General features: G+C 38.7%; 2 protein-coding genes and 1 pseudogene across 4 annotated transcripts; 2 read left to right on the top strand and 1 right to left on the bottom strand.

Annotated features, from left to right (window-relative positions):
• The window catches only part of LOC128886289 (dynein axonemal heavy chain 10-like), a 27,302-nt pseudogene extending 25,183 nt beyond the window's left edge, over nucleotides 1-2,119 (top strand).
• Nucleotides 2,120-2,127: 8 nt separating this feature from the next.
• Nucleotides 2,128-5,176, bottom strand: LOC128886427 (ufm1-specific protease 1). 2 transcript variants are annotated; one of them, XM_054141349.1, is made up of 4 exons: nucleotides 5,037-5,176; nucleotides 4,096-4,265; nucleotides 3,785-3,955; nucleotides 2,128-2,523 (listed from the first exon to the last, which is right to left on the bottom strand). In XM_054141349.1, the coding sequence occupies exons 2-4, from the start codon at nucleotides 4,228-4,230 to the stop codon at nucleotides 2,164-2,166; spliced, it is 666 nt and encodes a 221-aa protein (XP_053997324.1). In that variant the 5' UTR covers nucleotides 4,231-4,265; nucleotides 5,037-5,176; the 3' UTR covers nucleotides 2,128-2,163. The 2 variants fall into 2 exon arrangements, with proteins under 2 accessions (XP_053997324.1, XP_053997323.1); XM_054141348.1 differs by lacking the exon at nucleotides 5,037-5,176 and adding an exon at nucleotides 4,615-4,743.
• A 132-nt stretch (nucleotides 5,177-5,308) lies between these two features.
• On the top strand, nucleotides 5,309-10,847 carry LOC128886398 (transmembrane protein adipocyte-associated 1 homolog). 2 transcript variants are annotated; one of them, XM_054141267.1, is made up of 8 exons: nucleotides 5,309-5,450; nucleotides 6,178-6,377; nucleotides 6,437-6,732; nucleotides 6,801-6,997; nucleotides 7,067-7,127; nucleotides 7,203-7,389; nucleotides 7,464-7,593; nucleotides 9,185-10,847. In XM_054141267.1, the coding sequence occupies exons 2-8, from the start codon at nucleotides 6,229-6,231 to the stop codon at nucleotides 9,335-9,337; spliced, it is 1,173 nt and encodes a 390-aa protein (XP_053997242.1). In that variant the 5' UTR covers nucleotides 5,309-5,450; nucleotides 6,178-6,228; the 3' UTR covers nucleotides 9,338-10,847. The 2 variants fall into 2 exon arrangements, with proteins under 2 accessions (XP_053997242.1, XP_053997241.1); XM_054141266.1 differs by lacking the exon at nucleotides 9,185-10,847 and having other exon boundaries at nucleotides 7,464-8,784.
• Nucleotides 10,848-16,916: the final 6,069 nt, after the last annotated feature.

Genomic DNA, 16,916 nt, shown 5'->3' with positions numbered 1-16,916 from the left:
CAATCATAACATTTATATCCAGAACGAATATCTTTACTCGCAGTGTTCGAAATCTATATTCTGTGTCTAATCTATCTTGTTAAATCTATATTTCTTGTAATTGTGAATTTGTTTGAAAATGCAATTCGATCGAATGGTCAGGTGATGTATGGCGGAAGAGTGATAGACAGCTACGATCGTCGAGTATCCGAGACCTACATGGACGAGTATTTTGGAGACTTTTTATTCGACGTCTTCCAACCCTTCCATTTCTATCGCGACGAGCACGTTGATTACGTGATACCACCCGAAGGAGTACGTGACGATTACCTGAAGGTCATACAGGAACTCCCGCTGGTGAACTCACCGGAAGTCTTTGGACTCCACCCAAACGCCGAAATTGGGTACTTCACCGAGGCAGTGAAGGAAATGTGGAACAATCTTATAGAACTACAACCACAAACTGGTAAGTGCCTGCAAATGTTAAAAATATACCCCTTCAAATAAATTTCAAATTAAAAACAAGTAGAACAGTCGTGTGGTCTTGAACAAGTTGGTATGCTTATTAAAAGTGATTTGAAGGAATATTATTCGTGAAGTGCGATCCTGACGACGATGAAAATAGTTGGGTCCAAGCGTTAATCGAAGAGCTTGTTCAATACTACCTTCTTTATTTATTTTATTTTGTGAAAATTCAAATAAACCCTACTGTTATAATTTTAGTCCGCTTGAATGGAACGAGTAAGTTACTTCTACGACTAAAAAATGATTACAATTAATATGCCGGTCAATGTTAATACAACAAAAATACCGAAATCTTAGCGATCAGTGGTACTGGGATAAGCAAAGACGAATTCATCGACAACATAGCAAAAGAGATATTGAACAAGGTCCCTACCGAGTACGATCTGATCAAAGTGAAGAAAGCGTTCGGAATAGCCGTGACGCCAATGGCGATCGTCCTATTCCAAGAACTGGAGAGGTTTAACAAGTTAATTAGTACGATGAATAGGACCCTGACGCAATTGAGGAAGGTACTTTTAAAACTGCGCGCTTTTGTCTAATAACGTGACGAATAATGTAATTTCAGGCTGTTGCTGGTGAAATTGGAATGGACACAATGCTGGAGAGCGTGGCTACAGCGTTGTACAATGGCGTGTTGCCAAAAGAATGGGCCAGATTAGCGCCAGACACGAGGAAGAACCTCGCTGGTTGGATGGAACACTTCGAAAAGAGAATACAACAGTACACTGATTGGGTAAGACAGACGGGGCCTCCATAAATCGTCGCTTTCCTAGGAGAAGGGACCCGATACTGCGTCTAAATAAACTTCTAATTCCTAATATTGCGAATTATCTTCGAAACTTTTCAGTCTGGCGCGAACGAGCCTATAGTTCTTTGGATAGCTGGCCTTCACATTCCAGAAACCTATTTAGCGGCTCTCGTGCAAATGACTTGTCGCAGAAACGATTGGTCCCTCGATCGCTCGCTCATCTACACGGAGGTGTCCAGGTACAGCAAGTCTGACCAGGTGGAAGAGAGGCCAGATCAGGTAAAAATACAACAGATACCAAAGATTACCAAAGTTATTAACGTTCGTTCGATAGATGGTAGTCGCATATCCTCAACGTAAATTAATTGAAAGAAATTCATGCAGGGTTGCTACGTCAGCGGTTTGTATCTGGAAGGTGCTAGATGGGACATACAGGAGAGGTGTCTGAAGAGATCACACCCAAAAATTCTAGTCGAAGAGCTGCCAGTGCTCACCATCATTCCAATCGAAGCTCACAGACTCAAGCTTCAGGTACACCGAATTAAACCGTTTCGTTAATTCGAGCTACTTAGATATTCGATGACAAGGTTTTGTATACCGTAGAATACTTTCAAAACGCCTGTGTACACGACGTCCAATCGACGCAACGCGATGGGAGTAGGTTTAGTCTTCGAAGCGGACCTTGCCACGTCGGAACACATTTCGCACTGGGTCCTGCAGGGAGTTTGTTTGATATTAAATACCGATTAGGCGATTGATCAGTGGTTTAAAACGAATGTAGGATAATGTGATACAGGAATGTTATTTTTGTACAGTTAAGTATCGAAACAATATTATTACTAAGTAAGGGATTTGTTGGAAATTCATTTACTGTATTTATAGAAATCGTATGTATTCGTATTATTTTATTATTATTTGTTAGTCGTTGCTATACATTTAACTTGAGGCAAACAGAGGTTGTAGAATGAACTGTCGACGAAGTTTTTCAGGTTTTGCCATTTCACCCAATGATAGTTTTCCAACTGTTCGATGGTTTTCGCTGTGCCGACGAAATGTGGATCCACGATCAGCAGGTAGGTGTTCTTCGCGGCTTGGTGAACTCCCACAACGCATTTGCTAGAACAATCTCGGTCACCACCCATCATCAGGGGGCTACCGAATTCCTCGAAGTGTCCTTTGATAGCGGGTATCTGGTCTGATAACGTTTTGCCACTTGGGACGTGAACGATCTTACTGAGAACGTCGTACAAGTGATTCAGCACGAGGCATACCTACGAATTATTAGTCACGTTCATTGCTCTATCGATTTCTTATCGACTATATCGTGGATATAATCACTTTAATCATTTATCGTTCGAATTCAATTAAAGAATTGAAAACGATAATTTCCACATCATCGATTAAGGCCTCATACCACAGTGCGCGCGCGGTAAGTGGGTGTATTTTTAATCATTTTTTTCGAGCAAACGATGAATGTTTTTTTTGTCATTGATACTTCTATCCAATATACAGTGGGAGCAGAAAGTATTCGTACACTGATCAATTTCCAAAAAGACTGTGTAAAATTGTAATTTATTAACTTATTTTTGATAAACAATGACATTCTACATATTCTCGGAAATCTCTAGAATAGATAGATTACAACAAAAAAATAGCTATTTATGTAAATTGCGAAATTAACAAGAAAAAAAACAATTAATCGACAGAAATGTTAAAAGTACTTTTCTGGAAATTTGATGTTTTCTAATTCGTACGGAGCAATAAACTAATGTGTTTACGTTACAAACTCTACTGTGAATGGTTCGTCATAAGTATCGTACAAATACTTATTACTTCTATACTTTTACCCACTTTTCGCATTTATTTGTTAATTTCACAAATTATATTAACTAGTAAATGTTGTTTGGACTATATCTATCTTAGAGACTTCCGAGAATATGTAAAATATTATTGATTATAAAAAAAGAAGTTAAGAAACTACAATTTCACACAAAAGTTTTTTGGGAAATTGATCGGTGTACGAATACATTCTACATCCACTGTACATAAATAAGACACTACACAAATTTCCTTATCCAAATAATACGAATAGTTTGCGGTATACGCCGCTACACTCTGCCGAAGTTGCTGCTTGGTAGTTGACAGCGATTAAGCTATACGGTTCGTCAGAAGAAAAAAGAAATATATATTTATAAACTAGACGTATAGGTTTACGGCACCACGTAGGGATTTCTTTATAAAGGGTCCCCTTCTATTTAATTTTTATTCATAAAGAACGAAAATTGTCTGTGAAAATTTGTGTAGTGTCTTATTTATGTATACATTGGGTAGAAGTATCAATGAAAAAAAAAAACATTTACCGTTTGCTCGAAAAAATGATTAAAAATACCCACTTACCGCGCGTGCACTGTGGTATGGGGCCTTAACGCAAGGAAAGTACGAAATTACGAATAATAATTGTATTTTTATGTAGACTAGGACGATAAGGATTTGCATAAACGATCGATGGAAGGAGTATTAACTCTAGCTTACTTCGAAACTTCCTATCCACTCCCTTGAACCGATGAAGGACCTCTCCTTGTCCTCCAATGCGACAAGAATTTCCTGTATGCTTCTGATGCTAGGAACAGATTGCTCCAAGTTCCTGTTCTTTATGATCCACGAACAGATCGTTTGAAGCGTTCTATATCCGCACCCCCATCCCTATATACATTCGACTATTATAATAGAAATATTTCAAGCATATTTGAAATCTTACACAAGATTATTCCCTGCAACGTTACGTGCCGTATCGGATGTTGCAGTTCAGTGATTCGTATTAAGGAAAGTGTTCGATTACAGACCTTATCGTTAAAGCCATCGCACCCGTAGTGCCAATATTCGTAATCGCCTTGGATCAAAAAACTCTGACCCGGCTCGGGTGGAAGGATATCCCGATGAACGGTTTTCAGCAAATTCCTCGTATAATCAACGGTCATTATACATATAATCGTACAACCAGAAACGTTGAAACCTATACACACACGTGAAAATATATACGAGTTTTTCTTTTGTGCGGGTGAAATAATAAACAGACTGTGCAATGGACGGGATAGGAAACAGAGCGAGGAACATGGTATTTTCCAGTTTTACGAGCAAACCGGGGTCATTCTAGAATGTTTTGTTAACGTCTAATCAGTGACACGTTATACTGCAGATAAGAGAAACATTTGCTTAAGGCCCTGATCAAAGAGAGCCACAGAAATGATTGTTATACAAACTCGTTCTTCTGGTAAGTGATTTAAAGAACAATTGACGCGTGCACTGTGCTGAGGTGATAATTAAAGTATCTTCTTGAATGTACTAAATAATTCAAGTAGCACCTGTATTAAACTTTCTCTACTCATTAGACAACGTGTTCAGGTACGTGCATTATTTCGGAGTTATTGCTCCAGATTAGATATATCTCCCGTATGTTAGGTAATCTTTTTGCTTTATTCCTTCGATAAGACGACATTGAATTTAAAATTATCTTTCACTCATTTTCTCCTTGAGCGGGGCCCCTCGAATTCCGTTTTGTCTTGGGCCCCGTGGTGGTATAGTGCGCCACTGTACCTAACCTGACAGAAGGCTTCCACTCTAACGTTACGTCGTAATAATTCAGTGAAAGCGTATTCGCTTGTGATTCGCTTGGGAGCAATCGTTCGCAAGCTTCGTGCGTGCTTAAAAAAAAAAAGAAATCGCGAAAGAAGAAGAAGACATCGCACCGATAGTCTTTATGATAGGCATTAAATCGTGGCGTCACCTGGAAACACCTTTTGATGGTCCGCTGTTTTCGTCGAACACGAACGGGTCCAAGAGAAACGTCAAACTCTATACGCAGTCACGCGCACTTCGTAACGCGTTTCTGCTAGTGGCTATCAAATACACGGTCTTCGGTTGCTCTGTGTGGCTTTACTGGGACAGGAAGAAAAAAAGGAAAATTGTAGAGCCGAGGTCATCGACGAAAAGCTGACTGGACAGGATGGATACTGGTATCTCATAGCACGATGCCAATCGTCCCGTGCGACTCTGTGCGGATAAGACAAAGAGTCAAACAGTGGTAAGCAGCGGAAAAAAACTGCGAAACACGCAACGCAAGTGGATGCACGAGAGCAGACCAAGGGAAAGCGAGTAATTTTCAACGACGATCAGGATGAGTACGGCGATTTCGTGTACGGTGAGTCCACTTAGCGATACCGTGGCGTTATTCGATTAGAGGCGATTAATTAGAGTAGTAGGTGGTGATTTATCGTTCTACCTCGTCGATTTGACAGCTATACAATAGGGTGCCGCTTATCGATTTTCGTCCTTTTAAACGGAGGATTTAGATTTATTCCGTGGGAAGGTTTCTAGTCGACTATTTGTTTATGCGATTACGTTGATCGCTCGTCACATCCTATCGAGAACGAAGGTCGCGATTCGGGAAAAGTGCCAAGTATTTTGAGGTTATGTTTATTATGTCAGTAAGCAGAGTGCTGTGGTTTATGGTGATTAGTTCGAACAAAGCAGTAAGGAAATTTCTATCTTCTAAATATTTGGAAAAGAGAAGCTATATTTATTTTGTTATTGTGAAAGTATCGCAGAACTCTGCCATAGAGAGAACTTACAGTGACGTGCAAAAATTGACGATTTGATGATTTTTTCTCTGTTTCTTCCAAAAGCAAGAGTTAAAGAAACTATTAATATAAATATAACATGCAAAAAGATACTATGAAAGGTGAATGATATTTACAATTGGAGTGTATCAGCATTCATCTTCCTTGTACCATTCTTCCGCAACTCTTAAACTCGATGTAAATGAAGATTTCTTTAAGTTTTGCTTTTGAAAAAAAAAGTGGAAAGGTTACTCACTTGGAAATGTTTGTACGCCATTGTATACATATTGTTATTTATTTGTTTGTCAGTGAAAACTTGAGAGATGGTCGGAGTCTAACATATACAACAAACCAAAAAGTATGTATGGTGCAGTACGTGAACAGGTTTCTGAAAGTTGGATACATACGTATGACTTAAGCAGTACAATGATTCCTAATGTTAGTTCGCCGATGAACGATGAAGAGCATTTTTGCAAATTCATCTTATACAAAGAAATTAAAGACTCAAGGTATGTAGAGAAGTAAAAATGATTTGATTCCACTGTACAGATCCGTTTCTATTTTCCAGAGTACGAATATGGGATACTATCATATTGGTACCGAATCTCTTGTTTCTTTTATTCATTGCGGTAAGATTTAACAGAGCAAGGCTTAAATTACGAGCAACGAGTAGTCCGATATACTTAGCATTTTATGGACTTGTCATTTGTAATGTAGTAATTTCGGTGATACGATGTGTTGTTTCGATGAGTGTAAATGCGGCGACTACCGCTGGTGGTAAAGCAGATAAAGTACTGTGGGTAACAGTAAGATTTTTCTTGTTATCCACAGAGATGAGTGTCGTTATTTTCGGTTTGGCTTTCGGTGAGTTTATTCAAATATTGTTCAAAACTGGTTATCAAACGTTCCAAATACATGGTCTCTTTCCATAGGACACTTAGATAGTCGCTCAAGTATTCGTAGAGTACTACTTGCCACGTCGTTCATATCACTGGCTTTCACGGTAACTCAAGGAACATTGGAACTAGTTTTACCAGATGATACATTCCATATACCTAGTAGAGATTTTTATGTATTTGGTCATGGTGGTATGATGTTTTGGTTTTGCAGCAGTATTGTTTTCACAATGGTAAGTTTCTGCTGCGATACGATTAATTTATTACGAATTATTCCGTTACTTACTACAATCTTATTCCAGATATATCTTTTTATATTAATACTGCCATGGACGCGGTTAAGAGATCGGTTAACTCTTCCAAGTATGTTGATGCCAATACGTGGTTGATCCTTATTCTGTATATGTCTTGAATACTATGATGGAACTTTTGTTGCAGCAAAGAAAAGTTTTTACATTTATGCTGGTACATTGGCCATGCTAGACTTAGTACAATCAATTGGCGCAGGCTTTTTAAATTATACACAGAATCCTATAGGATTATGTATCGTGGATTTTACTGCAGCTGTTTATTTGACTCTTTTTACACCTTTGGTTTATCACACATTCCTGTCTGAAGTTTTCGGGTAAGTTGTCGCGTCTAGGTACGTTTAAGGTATTGAAAATCTATACAGTGACTATTTAATGAGTTTTATTTTAGGGTCTCTCAACCGTCGATAATGTTCTCGTACAAGGCACAAGTAGACGATGCAATGGATGAAGACACAGTGTCATTGCCGCATCAACAGAGTTTCTCCTCATTAAAAACAGACAGCGATTATATTTATCAGGTCCATACTGCGTCTATTTACATGCCCTTATACGATTCACAGACATTAAAAACATCTCCACTGAAACATAAAACTTCCTTACACTCCCTATCATCCATCAAAGATTCTCGAAGCGGTAGCGGACACACTTACGAATCCCCGACTGCTTTATATCGATCCACATCCGGCATTAAAAGTTTCGCTGGACGTGTCGGCGCAGAGAAAGGTGTCTCCGAATTAAAAAATTACCCCCTGACCAAATCCGACAATTGTATCGATTCCAAAAAGAGTTCGTCCGATCTAAAATTCCCTAACACGACTTGGAGGAGTACTTCCATATCGCAATTCGTGTATGGCGGGTCCAGTAGCGTCTCGAATCTATTATTTTCACCGACCACTGCTAGTAACTTTGTTTACAAACCCAAGGTGAACGATAGCAACACGAATTTATTTACGCTCACCAGAAAGAGTAGTTTGGAGCACGATAGGAAAAAGTCTGAAGGGAACATACCAACCCAATTTTCAGAAATCCCACCGCTCGAGAATACGTTACAATCTATTTTGGATAGCAGTAGTCACGATTCAGATGTGAAAGATAGTACCCTTGTTCAGGAGCCTTTATTGAAGAATGTTGCTCAAACGTCGGGAAACGTTTCCGAAACGAAAGAATCGAGTCCTTTGAGACAATATTTTGTCACTGAAAATTCCGAGAGTGATAAAGAAAATCCATCGGATTTGATTGATACTTCGAATGCCACATAACAATTACTTTCTACGTTTTCCGCGTTAACGAGTAAAGAATCGTTTAAGATACGAAAAAAGGATTCGAAGAAAAAAGAATCCAATGGTTTGAGCGATTACTTGTTCTCCTTGAAAACTTCAAGCGCCCACAAGTCTCATAGAGATAACGAGGCAGGTCCCAGTCCTTCTCCTTACGGCACGAAGACGTACACACAGACTGAGTCGTTATAAATATTCATTAGAGCTATCGTCATAAAGTCTAAGTTATTACGTATAGTTGTATATAAGAAATAGTTTAGCTTTTCAATTGATTTTAACGATTGGAACAGTAAAATATGGGACATCGGAATTACATGTGTTTGTTAACAATTAGATGTATCGTAGTGTACAATAGAGAAGCGCACAAATGCTTTATTATCTGTATATATAGCATGTTTAGATTTAATTAAACTTATTAATGTAGCCAATGTACTTGGTTTTATTTATTTACACTAACAAGGCAGTGGATAACGCTAACACTTCAATTTTGTGTTGCAATTGATTTGTCCCTTTCACGAATGCTACCGTCTGCTTCTTTTTAGTTTGCAAACAATTGTTGCACCTTATATAATCGTGAAAAAGATTTTGCACTCGGCTTAGAAGTGTTTGCGATCTTTCGTCGTATGTGTGCAATCGTAATACTAAAAGTTCAACGTATAGCGCCAGTGGACGAGATGACTTTTTAACAAGAAACGTTTCAAGAATATTCAAATCTCTTTTACAGTTTCAATAGTAGATTGTTCAGTGGCGTTATATTCCTTATGATGCTGACGATTACAACGGTTCACTCTTTCGTTGAAAAGTGCAACACGAAATATTCTTTTGTTCGCAGAATCACAGTGTTTATGACTCGACCCAATTCGACACAAATTCCACACCAGTGAATCCACTCTACGCAGCATCTCTACAAAGTCCAGATAGCATTACTGGCTATAGTATAGATAGCCAGGAAGGTCAAACCCAGACGAATGGTTACCAACAATGAACACGATTCGATTCACGCAAAGAATTCAAATCTGGATGTAAAAGTTGTTCAACGATCAAGTTTCATTTCGTAAAGAGCTTCGTGAAATCCACTGAAAACGTGTTCCACCGTCGTTCAATGCTCCGAGAGCGCGACGTTACTCGAACAGAGTGGAACCAGAACGAAATCGCACCCCTGTACGATTCCGCGAAAAGAATCTGGTCACTCGTAAACAAATGATTAGGGCAATAACATCGAAGAAGTATTTTGATTTTTCTTGTGATAGAGAGCATCGATAGCACTTGTGATCTTAAACTATCGAAGACACCGATAGAAGACCATCAGGCAAAAGATTAAATTCTATCCCGAGAAGCAATGTTGTTGCGTGTCTTGTACTTAACTGTTTAGAAAATGTTTTCTTAGCGAAAGTGGTATAGATGAGGTTTAAAAAACGATAGTACGACGTCAACGCCTAATTGCATTGATCAGCGGGCTGCTAAGGTTATCCTATATTTACGACAGACTTCATCGGTTGAATTGACTTTGGAAACTTGCTTATCGTTTCTCCGTCCTCTCCACCAAAGAGACCTTCGATCGCAGGTCCGTCTCATGCAAGATTGAGCACGATTCGCGCCGAATCCCTCGCTATTTTCCTACTTTTGCATTAAGAAATCGCTAGAACGACGCAAGGACAATAGGAGTCGTTGAGATAAGTGCGCCGCGAGGATTGAAACATAATTAGAGTTAAGGAGAAATCTTCGATGCTCCGGTAACTTTTACGAAGACTCCATCCATCGTACATGTATATACACCTTGTACTCTAGTGTAAAGGATCGTGTTATTTATATACTAATATATACATTATATTTATCGATATTGTATGTCCATACTCGTACTAGTTTTGGCAGATCTGTGTTTGGCTGTCCTCGCCACAGAGATTCGTCTGCCTTTCTCAATTTGATACGTAACCAATCACGAAATAAAAGCGGCGCTAACGAACGTGATTATGCCAACAATCAACACTTTGAGACATCCGATAACGAACCGTAACGCGACCCTTTGAAGCATTCCGATTCCTTTCAATCTTTATTCTCCGTCTGATTTTGTACGATTTATATCTTTTTAGCGAGAGACCGAGTTTTTGGAGTAAAATTCTCATTGGAACATGTGCTTCAAAGGTGAAAAGTCAACATAGGTTTTTCCCTTGGGATATCATTGGCAACGGAAACATTGGGGGTGATCGGTAGCAATATAATTATCATCGTACATATTTTATAGGATCTGATCCACTTGGACATGTAAATAAGGAAGGATTCGTTGGGCCAGCGTACACGCAACGAGTCTCATCTGTCAATTGCAGTCGGTTTAATCACTTCGAATCACTCGTTCTCGTACTCTACAGGCTGACTATTTGTAACCGTCCGGCAATGTGATGTTTTTGTAATTGTCGGGCGGAGTAAGCAACAAGGCAATACTTTGATCGCGTAACACGGTTATATATTTAATGAAAATAAATTACATTTCAATCGGGCCTTCATCTATTCTTTTCGACAGACCTATCCTGCAACCAGGCTTTGTATACCAAGCATGTTTTCACTGATTTGTATCAAACAAAATTATGTACTTTTTAGATGCACATTATTTTCCTGCGATTCCGTGACTATCAGTAGCTTCACAACTAACGAACGAAATATGATTACATTGCTTGTTCCACGGTGGATCATTTTTGATAAATATTCCAGGGGCCTCTGAAAGGTGAGCGATCCAGACCTCGATCTCTGAGGCCCCGACAACATTTAGAACACCATCACAAAAGAAACCAGAGAAGAAGCTTCGATCAATAAAGGATCTCAAAGCAGCATAAAAGAAAAATCATGCGATATAATTTCTCAAGCAAAAACGCCAGCAAAACGAGAGTGTTCTTTGCGCGAACCGATCGATACCAATATTGTCTTTGCGCGGACACTAAAGCCTCCTGCTTCTGTCCCTATTGCTGCTATCTTTAGCTGATAACCGAGTATAGTCGTTAGGTAGAAACTGTAGCATTCAGTTGGCTCCCAGCATCGATACTGTCTGCTCAGGCAGAATTCATAGCCACGTCTGACATTTAATCATCGGCGTTTCGTTACGTTCGCAGCTTGATGGTTCCAGCCAGTGTTGATACGATTGGCGAGGCGAAAGTTAAACTCGAATCGATACCAACGCTGCTCCATTTCGTCGTCACTGGAGTCTCTGGTGAAAGAATTTGGCAACAATACCGCAGCGAATGATGGATTTCAGGTGCTTAAATTTTCGCTCTGATAGGGTCGCACCGGCAAGGCTATAAATACAAAGTGCATGCATGCGCGTCATTCGCGCTCCAACTTCCACCGCCTTTTCATGGACAAGGCTAACGGGCAACAATTACTTACAGTACAACGATCATTGGTTCTTTCCATTCAACTGAATCTCATTGTACGATGTCAGAGTGCAGTTTTTGCGTGCGACGTAAAAAGAGTCCACCAACTCTGACGGTTGTTTACGAAAACAAGCTTTCGCCGCGCTACGAACGCTGCAATAAATCCATTAATTCTGATTATGTTCGAGAACTTTTTGGGGACACTCTTTGTTCGGGTAATCCTTGACCTTTTCACGGAATTTGCAATTTCATCTTCTCCGAGTAGATTTCATTGGTATGGCGACAACGAAGTGGCACTTGTAGCCAATAGACGGGAGGAAAAGCATTCCAATTTAAATTTTAAATAATACACAAAATCTGACTCAAAATCCAGAATCTGTAGCTTCATTATTATCCCAGCGGAGACTTTATCAATTGCTTCAGAGCTGATATTCCTCTACTTTCAACAAAAGTTGTAACAGAAAGTTCTCGTGTATGTGATACATTTAATTTTGGAATGTGTTTACGTTCGACAAAAGTAACTTGGTAAGTTGCAAAAGAGAATATTCGCTGAACCTCACCCTTTCATCCTGCTTTCGCGCAACGCGATTCTTACGCTTACATATTATTTTTATTTTTAATATGGCGAATGAGGTCGTTAAATAAAAAAATAAAATAGCAGCGCGTTACGAGAGGCAATAATTGTCGCAGAATGCGTCCCTTCGTCGAAGGGATCGAATTGCTTCAGGATTTTTTCCTGGAGGTTGCATTTTCCGATACCACGGTACCCAAACAAGCGTTCCTAGGGCTCGAAAAAAAAAAAATTTTCCACCAGGATGGATACAGAGGGTACACAGCTACCCGCAAAAGAGGGTGGAAAATTTGTTACGTAAATGAGTTCTTGAGCAAGCGGAGGCGCGTTATCGAGATCGAGTAGGATGCCTTCCCCTAATGACACCGGCCTAATTAAGTCTTGCTTGATTTTAATCAGCACACCCTACGTACCCAAGCAGTTTAGACAATGTCGCCAGGAAAATAAAAGGGTGTCCCAAATAACGGTGAGCTGTCGCCAGGTAATTAGAGACACTTCTAGAGTCCAATAGGGGAAACAGCCTTATTTATTCGCATCGATCGAAACGAGTAGTGTCTTCAAATTGGGAATAACGATGTCGAAAGGTCTCGAAACTTTTACGAACAATGATCGTGTGAAAGATTCCTGAGAAAATTAATGTAAATGGATGTATTAAAGTAGATTTAATGTTGAGAAGATGCGATGTTTTTTTGCTAGATTGTTAATTATTTTTAGTCGAATTTCTGAACGAGAGAAGCTTAATTTACGAAGTGATACGTAACTACAATAAAATATTTCGAGCATAGTGATCCATGAAGACAATTTACATTAATAAATGTACACATCAAAATTATATGCATGTAATGTTTTTTAGCTAGATTGTTAATTATTTTTAGTTGAATTTCTGAACGAGAGAAGTGTAATTTACGAAATGATACGTAACTACAATAAAGTATTTCAAACATGGTGATCCACGAAGGCAATTTGCATTAATAAATGTACACATAGAAATTACATGTATGTCTATGTGTACGAGTCTCGACAGTCCTGCGATGCATTCGAAATCCTTGATACCGATCGCTACATACGCGTGACGGAGGATTCGAACTATAGAGAAAATGCGGTTTTGGCGGTGATCCAAAAAATGGGATTGTATCTCGTCGGGTCGCGTTAATACGGGATGTCTATTTGGATAGAACGTAAAGCAAATCGCAAATAGCAAATCGACAGACTGCTCCTTCCTTCGCTTAGTTTTCCGATACTCGATCGAGCCTTTGGAAAATGACGAGCAATTGCATACGATTTGCAACAGAATAGACTGATACGTTTTAAATAAAAGAAATAATATTCACCGTGTACAGGAACGAACATCGAGGGAGGAATCTACCATTTGCTCGAATTAAGTACAATTTTCTTCGATTCGTAAAGCTTCGTTACAGCCACTTGTTCAGGGATCAGTTGTACCTTCCACCATTTCAAATATAATCTATTGTTTCTGGAAGCCGCAAAAATATCAGCACTATCTCGAGACCAAAGAGTATATAGCCAACTCGGTTATTCCGTCAGAATTGACTGGTCAAATGATAGGGGCAACTTGAACTTCATCGAGCGAGAATAAAATTCCTCGAAGATATAAGACGTTCTCTCGACCCATGCAGCTATAACAGGAATAAAATCAAGCGACTGCTCGAATCCATTCCAAGCACAAAATTCATGCTCAAAATACTCGAAACGTTTGAAATTCGTAATTTTATTCGAGTAAATGTCCACGTTGGAAAGCAAACCGATGGGAAACTGGAGGAAATTTTCCTAATGTGTTGAAACTGAGAAGAAAGAAAAAAAAAAGACTCGTAAACTCTGAGAATGACCGTTTCGACAAAAGCAGAGGTAAATAATCGTGCAGTTGAAACAACGTCGTTATTCCTTCCTTGAATACGGAAAAGGGTCTTCTTCGCGTCCTGCAAGAAACCCTGCATACGAATTACAGAATTTCCATGATCCCACTTTCGAATTTATGGCTCGCGATGTACATATTTATGTTAGATCCCGGGAAACCGTGTCAGAGCGGCCAATACTTAAATCAGCCGACGTCTGATCCTGTTTTTCTAGTTCAGACACCCCGAGGTCCCTAGGGGTGGATTTCTTATAGCGGACAAGCGGCGCCCGAAGACCTAGTTCCAGGATGTTCAAGGATACTCTGGACATTAAAGAGGAGCCACACGAATACTTGCTTTTCGAGCTTCACCCTATTCTATTCCACGAAGAAAGTTATCAATCAAGTTAGAAAGAAGATTTCAGAGTAAAGGAGAAAATAGATAAAGAATAAAATAAAATATTCGATTCCATCTTCGACGATGTGCCATGACAGATAATAACAGAAAGAAATTGGATTTAATACGTTGGTCGCACAATTTCCCAAAAAACCTTTGTGTGGAATTGTAGTTTCTTAATTTCTTTTTTTATAATCAATGATACTTTACATATTCTCGGAAGTCTCTAAGATAGATATAGTCCGAACAACATTTACTAGATAATATAATTTATGAAATTAACAAAACAATGCAAAAAGTGGGTAAAAGTATAGATGCAATAAGTATTTGTACGATTCTTATGACGAACCATTTACAGTAGAGTTTGTAATATAAACACATTAGTTTATTGCTCCGTACCAATTAAAAAACATCAAATTTTCAGTAAAGTACTTTTAAAAAAGGTTCTAATAGAGGAATGGAAAAAGATCCCATTTCGAATAACTAATAATTTAGTTAATTTAATGCTTAGAAAAGTTACAATAATTATAAAATCAAAAGGAAATCCCACGAAGGAAGTATTATATACTTGTAAATTAAAGTAAATTTCTTTTTTTTTTAATGAAGTTTTAAACATTAAACAGTTGTGCGAATACTTATTGCTTCAACATTTCTATCGATTAATTGTTTTTTTCTTGTTAATTTCGCAATTTACATAAATAGCTATTTTTTTTTGTAATCTATCTATTCTAGAGATTTCTGAGGATATGTAGAATATCATTGTTTATAAAAAATAAGTTAATAAATTACAATTTTACATAGTTTTTTTGGAAATTGATCGGTGTACGAATACTCTCTACACCCACTGTAGGTGACTTTCATCAAGGAACTATTAGGTTGATCAAAAAGTTCGTTGGGTTTATGGTAATGGTCTTATGCAATTCAGATGGCTATTAACTTGACTCGAACTTTTACGAACGTGGAGTCATGAATTTGGCCAAAAAGATGGGGAAAGTTCGCAGAACAAAATGGACAGTATGTTACGAAGTAAGTGTATCTCCTCTTCTAAGAAAAATCCTTTAAAACCCGAACGAATTTTTTGACGAACCCAATATTTTATCGAGTAATTCTAAACGTGTACCTATATGGTTAAAATGGAGTCACCCACTGCGGGAAAGTGACGGACACGCCCCAAATTTTTGGCTGCTGTGAAAAGTTGTACGAAAATTGGCTAGAAGTTGACAAGTTTCAGGAAAATTGGAAGGGGGGACAGTTCGTGGATGTTTCTTGCGAGATACGCGCGCGCTTGCCCGTCCGTCGTCATCTCAAATTGCAATCAATAGATACCCGACGAGACGGCGCCGAAACATGCCTTTGTCTAACGCGGACACAATACAAATAAGGGGTGTCCAGAAAGTTACGCGACCAGAAATAAACGGGCCGCTGGAGGTAGCTTTCCCCGAGGTTTCACGGTTGAGGGAGCTCTTACTATGTATACCTGATATCTCGTTTACGTGTTTGCACGGGGTCGTGAACTGTTTGGATTAGTTTCGCGTTGTTTGATGTTTGAATTGAGGCACCCGTGTGGTGGACTCTTGGGGCGTTAAAGATTGTCATGGATTACGAAAGTAACCGTACGCGACGGCGCCTCGTGAGCGGATGTCTCAATGTCAAGATCATAAATCAGGAGTACAATGGGGGCGAGAGCTACAGTTAGGCTGACTTCGATTTAAATAATAAATAGAGAACGATAACGTAATTTCCATGGCAAATAAAAATTGGTACGATTACAATTTTGGTAGCGTCGCGATTTGACCGTGTTTTCATTTAATATAAGTTATTCGAAAAGTAATACCACAAACTACAAATCCCTATCGCGTTTAGTTTAGAAGTTATATTTATTTAAAGTTTGATAATATCGTATTTCTAATTAATGTAATTTATGAACTGAACGTGATAGAGAATTGCGATTTGCGACATTATTTTTTAAATAAATTATATTGATTAAAGCATTCTCTAATCTCCTCTACAACTTGTATTTTTTGCCAGACTGAGAATATTATTATTGGTAATATAAATTGATTACTATCATTCTATCATCGTTATAGTATTTCAGGCACAGAAGGTTATTCCGCGAAATGAAATTGAACACTCACAGCGGGCACAGTCTTTCAGTAGATGCATAATACATCAACTATATTTCATCCTATCACGAAAACGACCTGCTACGCTAGATTAACATTATTCCCTCGTTTAAACGATAATACAGTCGTAAATCATTTTCATCGGGACAACGTTTAATCTACCTTGACGTGATCGTCAACGTCCACGGGCGTGAAAACGGATATTACTGTAGATCGTTATCGGGGGTTCCATTATTTCACTCGTCGATCGATTTTCCCA

This window comes from Hylaeus anthracinus, unplaced genomic scaffold (assembly GCF_026225885.1).
Source record: "Hylaeus anthracinus isolate JK02 unplaced genomic scaffold, UHH_iyHylAnth1.0_haploid 11982, whole genome shotgun sequence".
Lineage (NCBI taxonomy): Eukaryota > Metazoa > Arthropoda > Insecta > Hymenoptera > Colletidae > Hylaeus > Hylaeus anthracinus.
The sequence above is the reverse complement of the archived record's forward strand: the minus strand, read 5'-3'. Positions and strand labels throughout refer to the sequence as shown.

Bases quoted from the DNA above. Each gene is read 5' to 3' on its own strand.
- LOC128886427 (XM_054141349.1), bottom strand. From the start codon at position 4,230: ATGACCGTTGATTATACGAGGAATTTGCTGAAAACCGTTCATCGGGAT. The intron at 3,956-4,095 runs GTCTGTAATCGA...GAATGTATATAG, and splicing joins GCGATGGCTTTAACGATAAG to GGATGGGGGTGCGGATATAG. The intron at 2,524-3,784 runs GTAAGCTAGAGT...AATAATTCGTAG, and splicing joins AGTGGATAGGAAGTTTCGAA to GTATGCCTCGTGCTGAATCA.
- LOC128886398 (XM_054141266.1), top strand. From the start codon at position 6,229: ATGTATGGTGCAGTACGTGAACAGGTTTCTGAAAGTTGGATACATACG. The intron at 6,733-6,800 runs GTGAGTTTATTC...CTCTTTCCATAG, and splicing joins TATTTTCGGTTTGGCTTTCG to GACACTTAGATAGTCGCTCA. The intron at 7,128-7,202 runs GTATGTTGATGC...CTTTTGTTGCAG, and splicing joins AGATCGGTTAACTCTTCCAA to CAAAGAAAAGTTTTTACATT.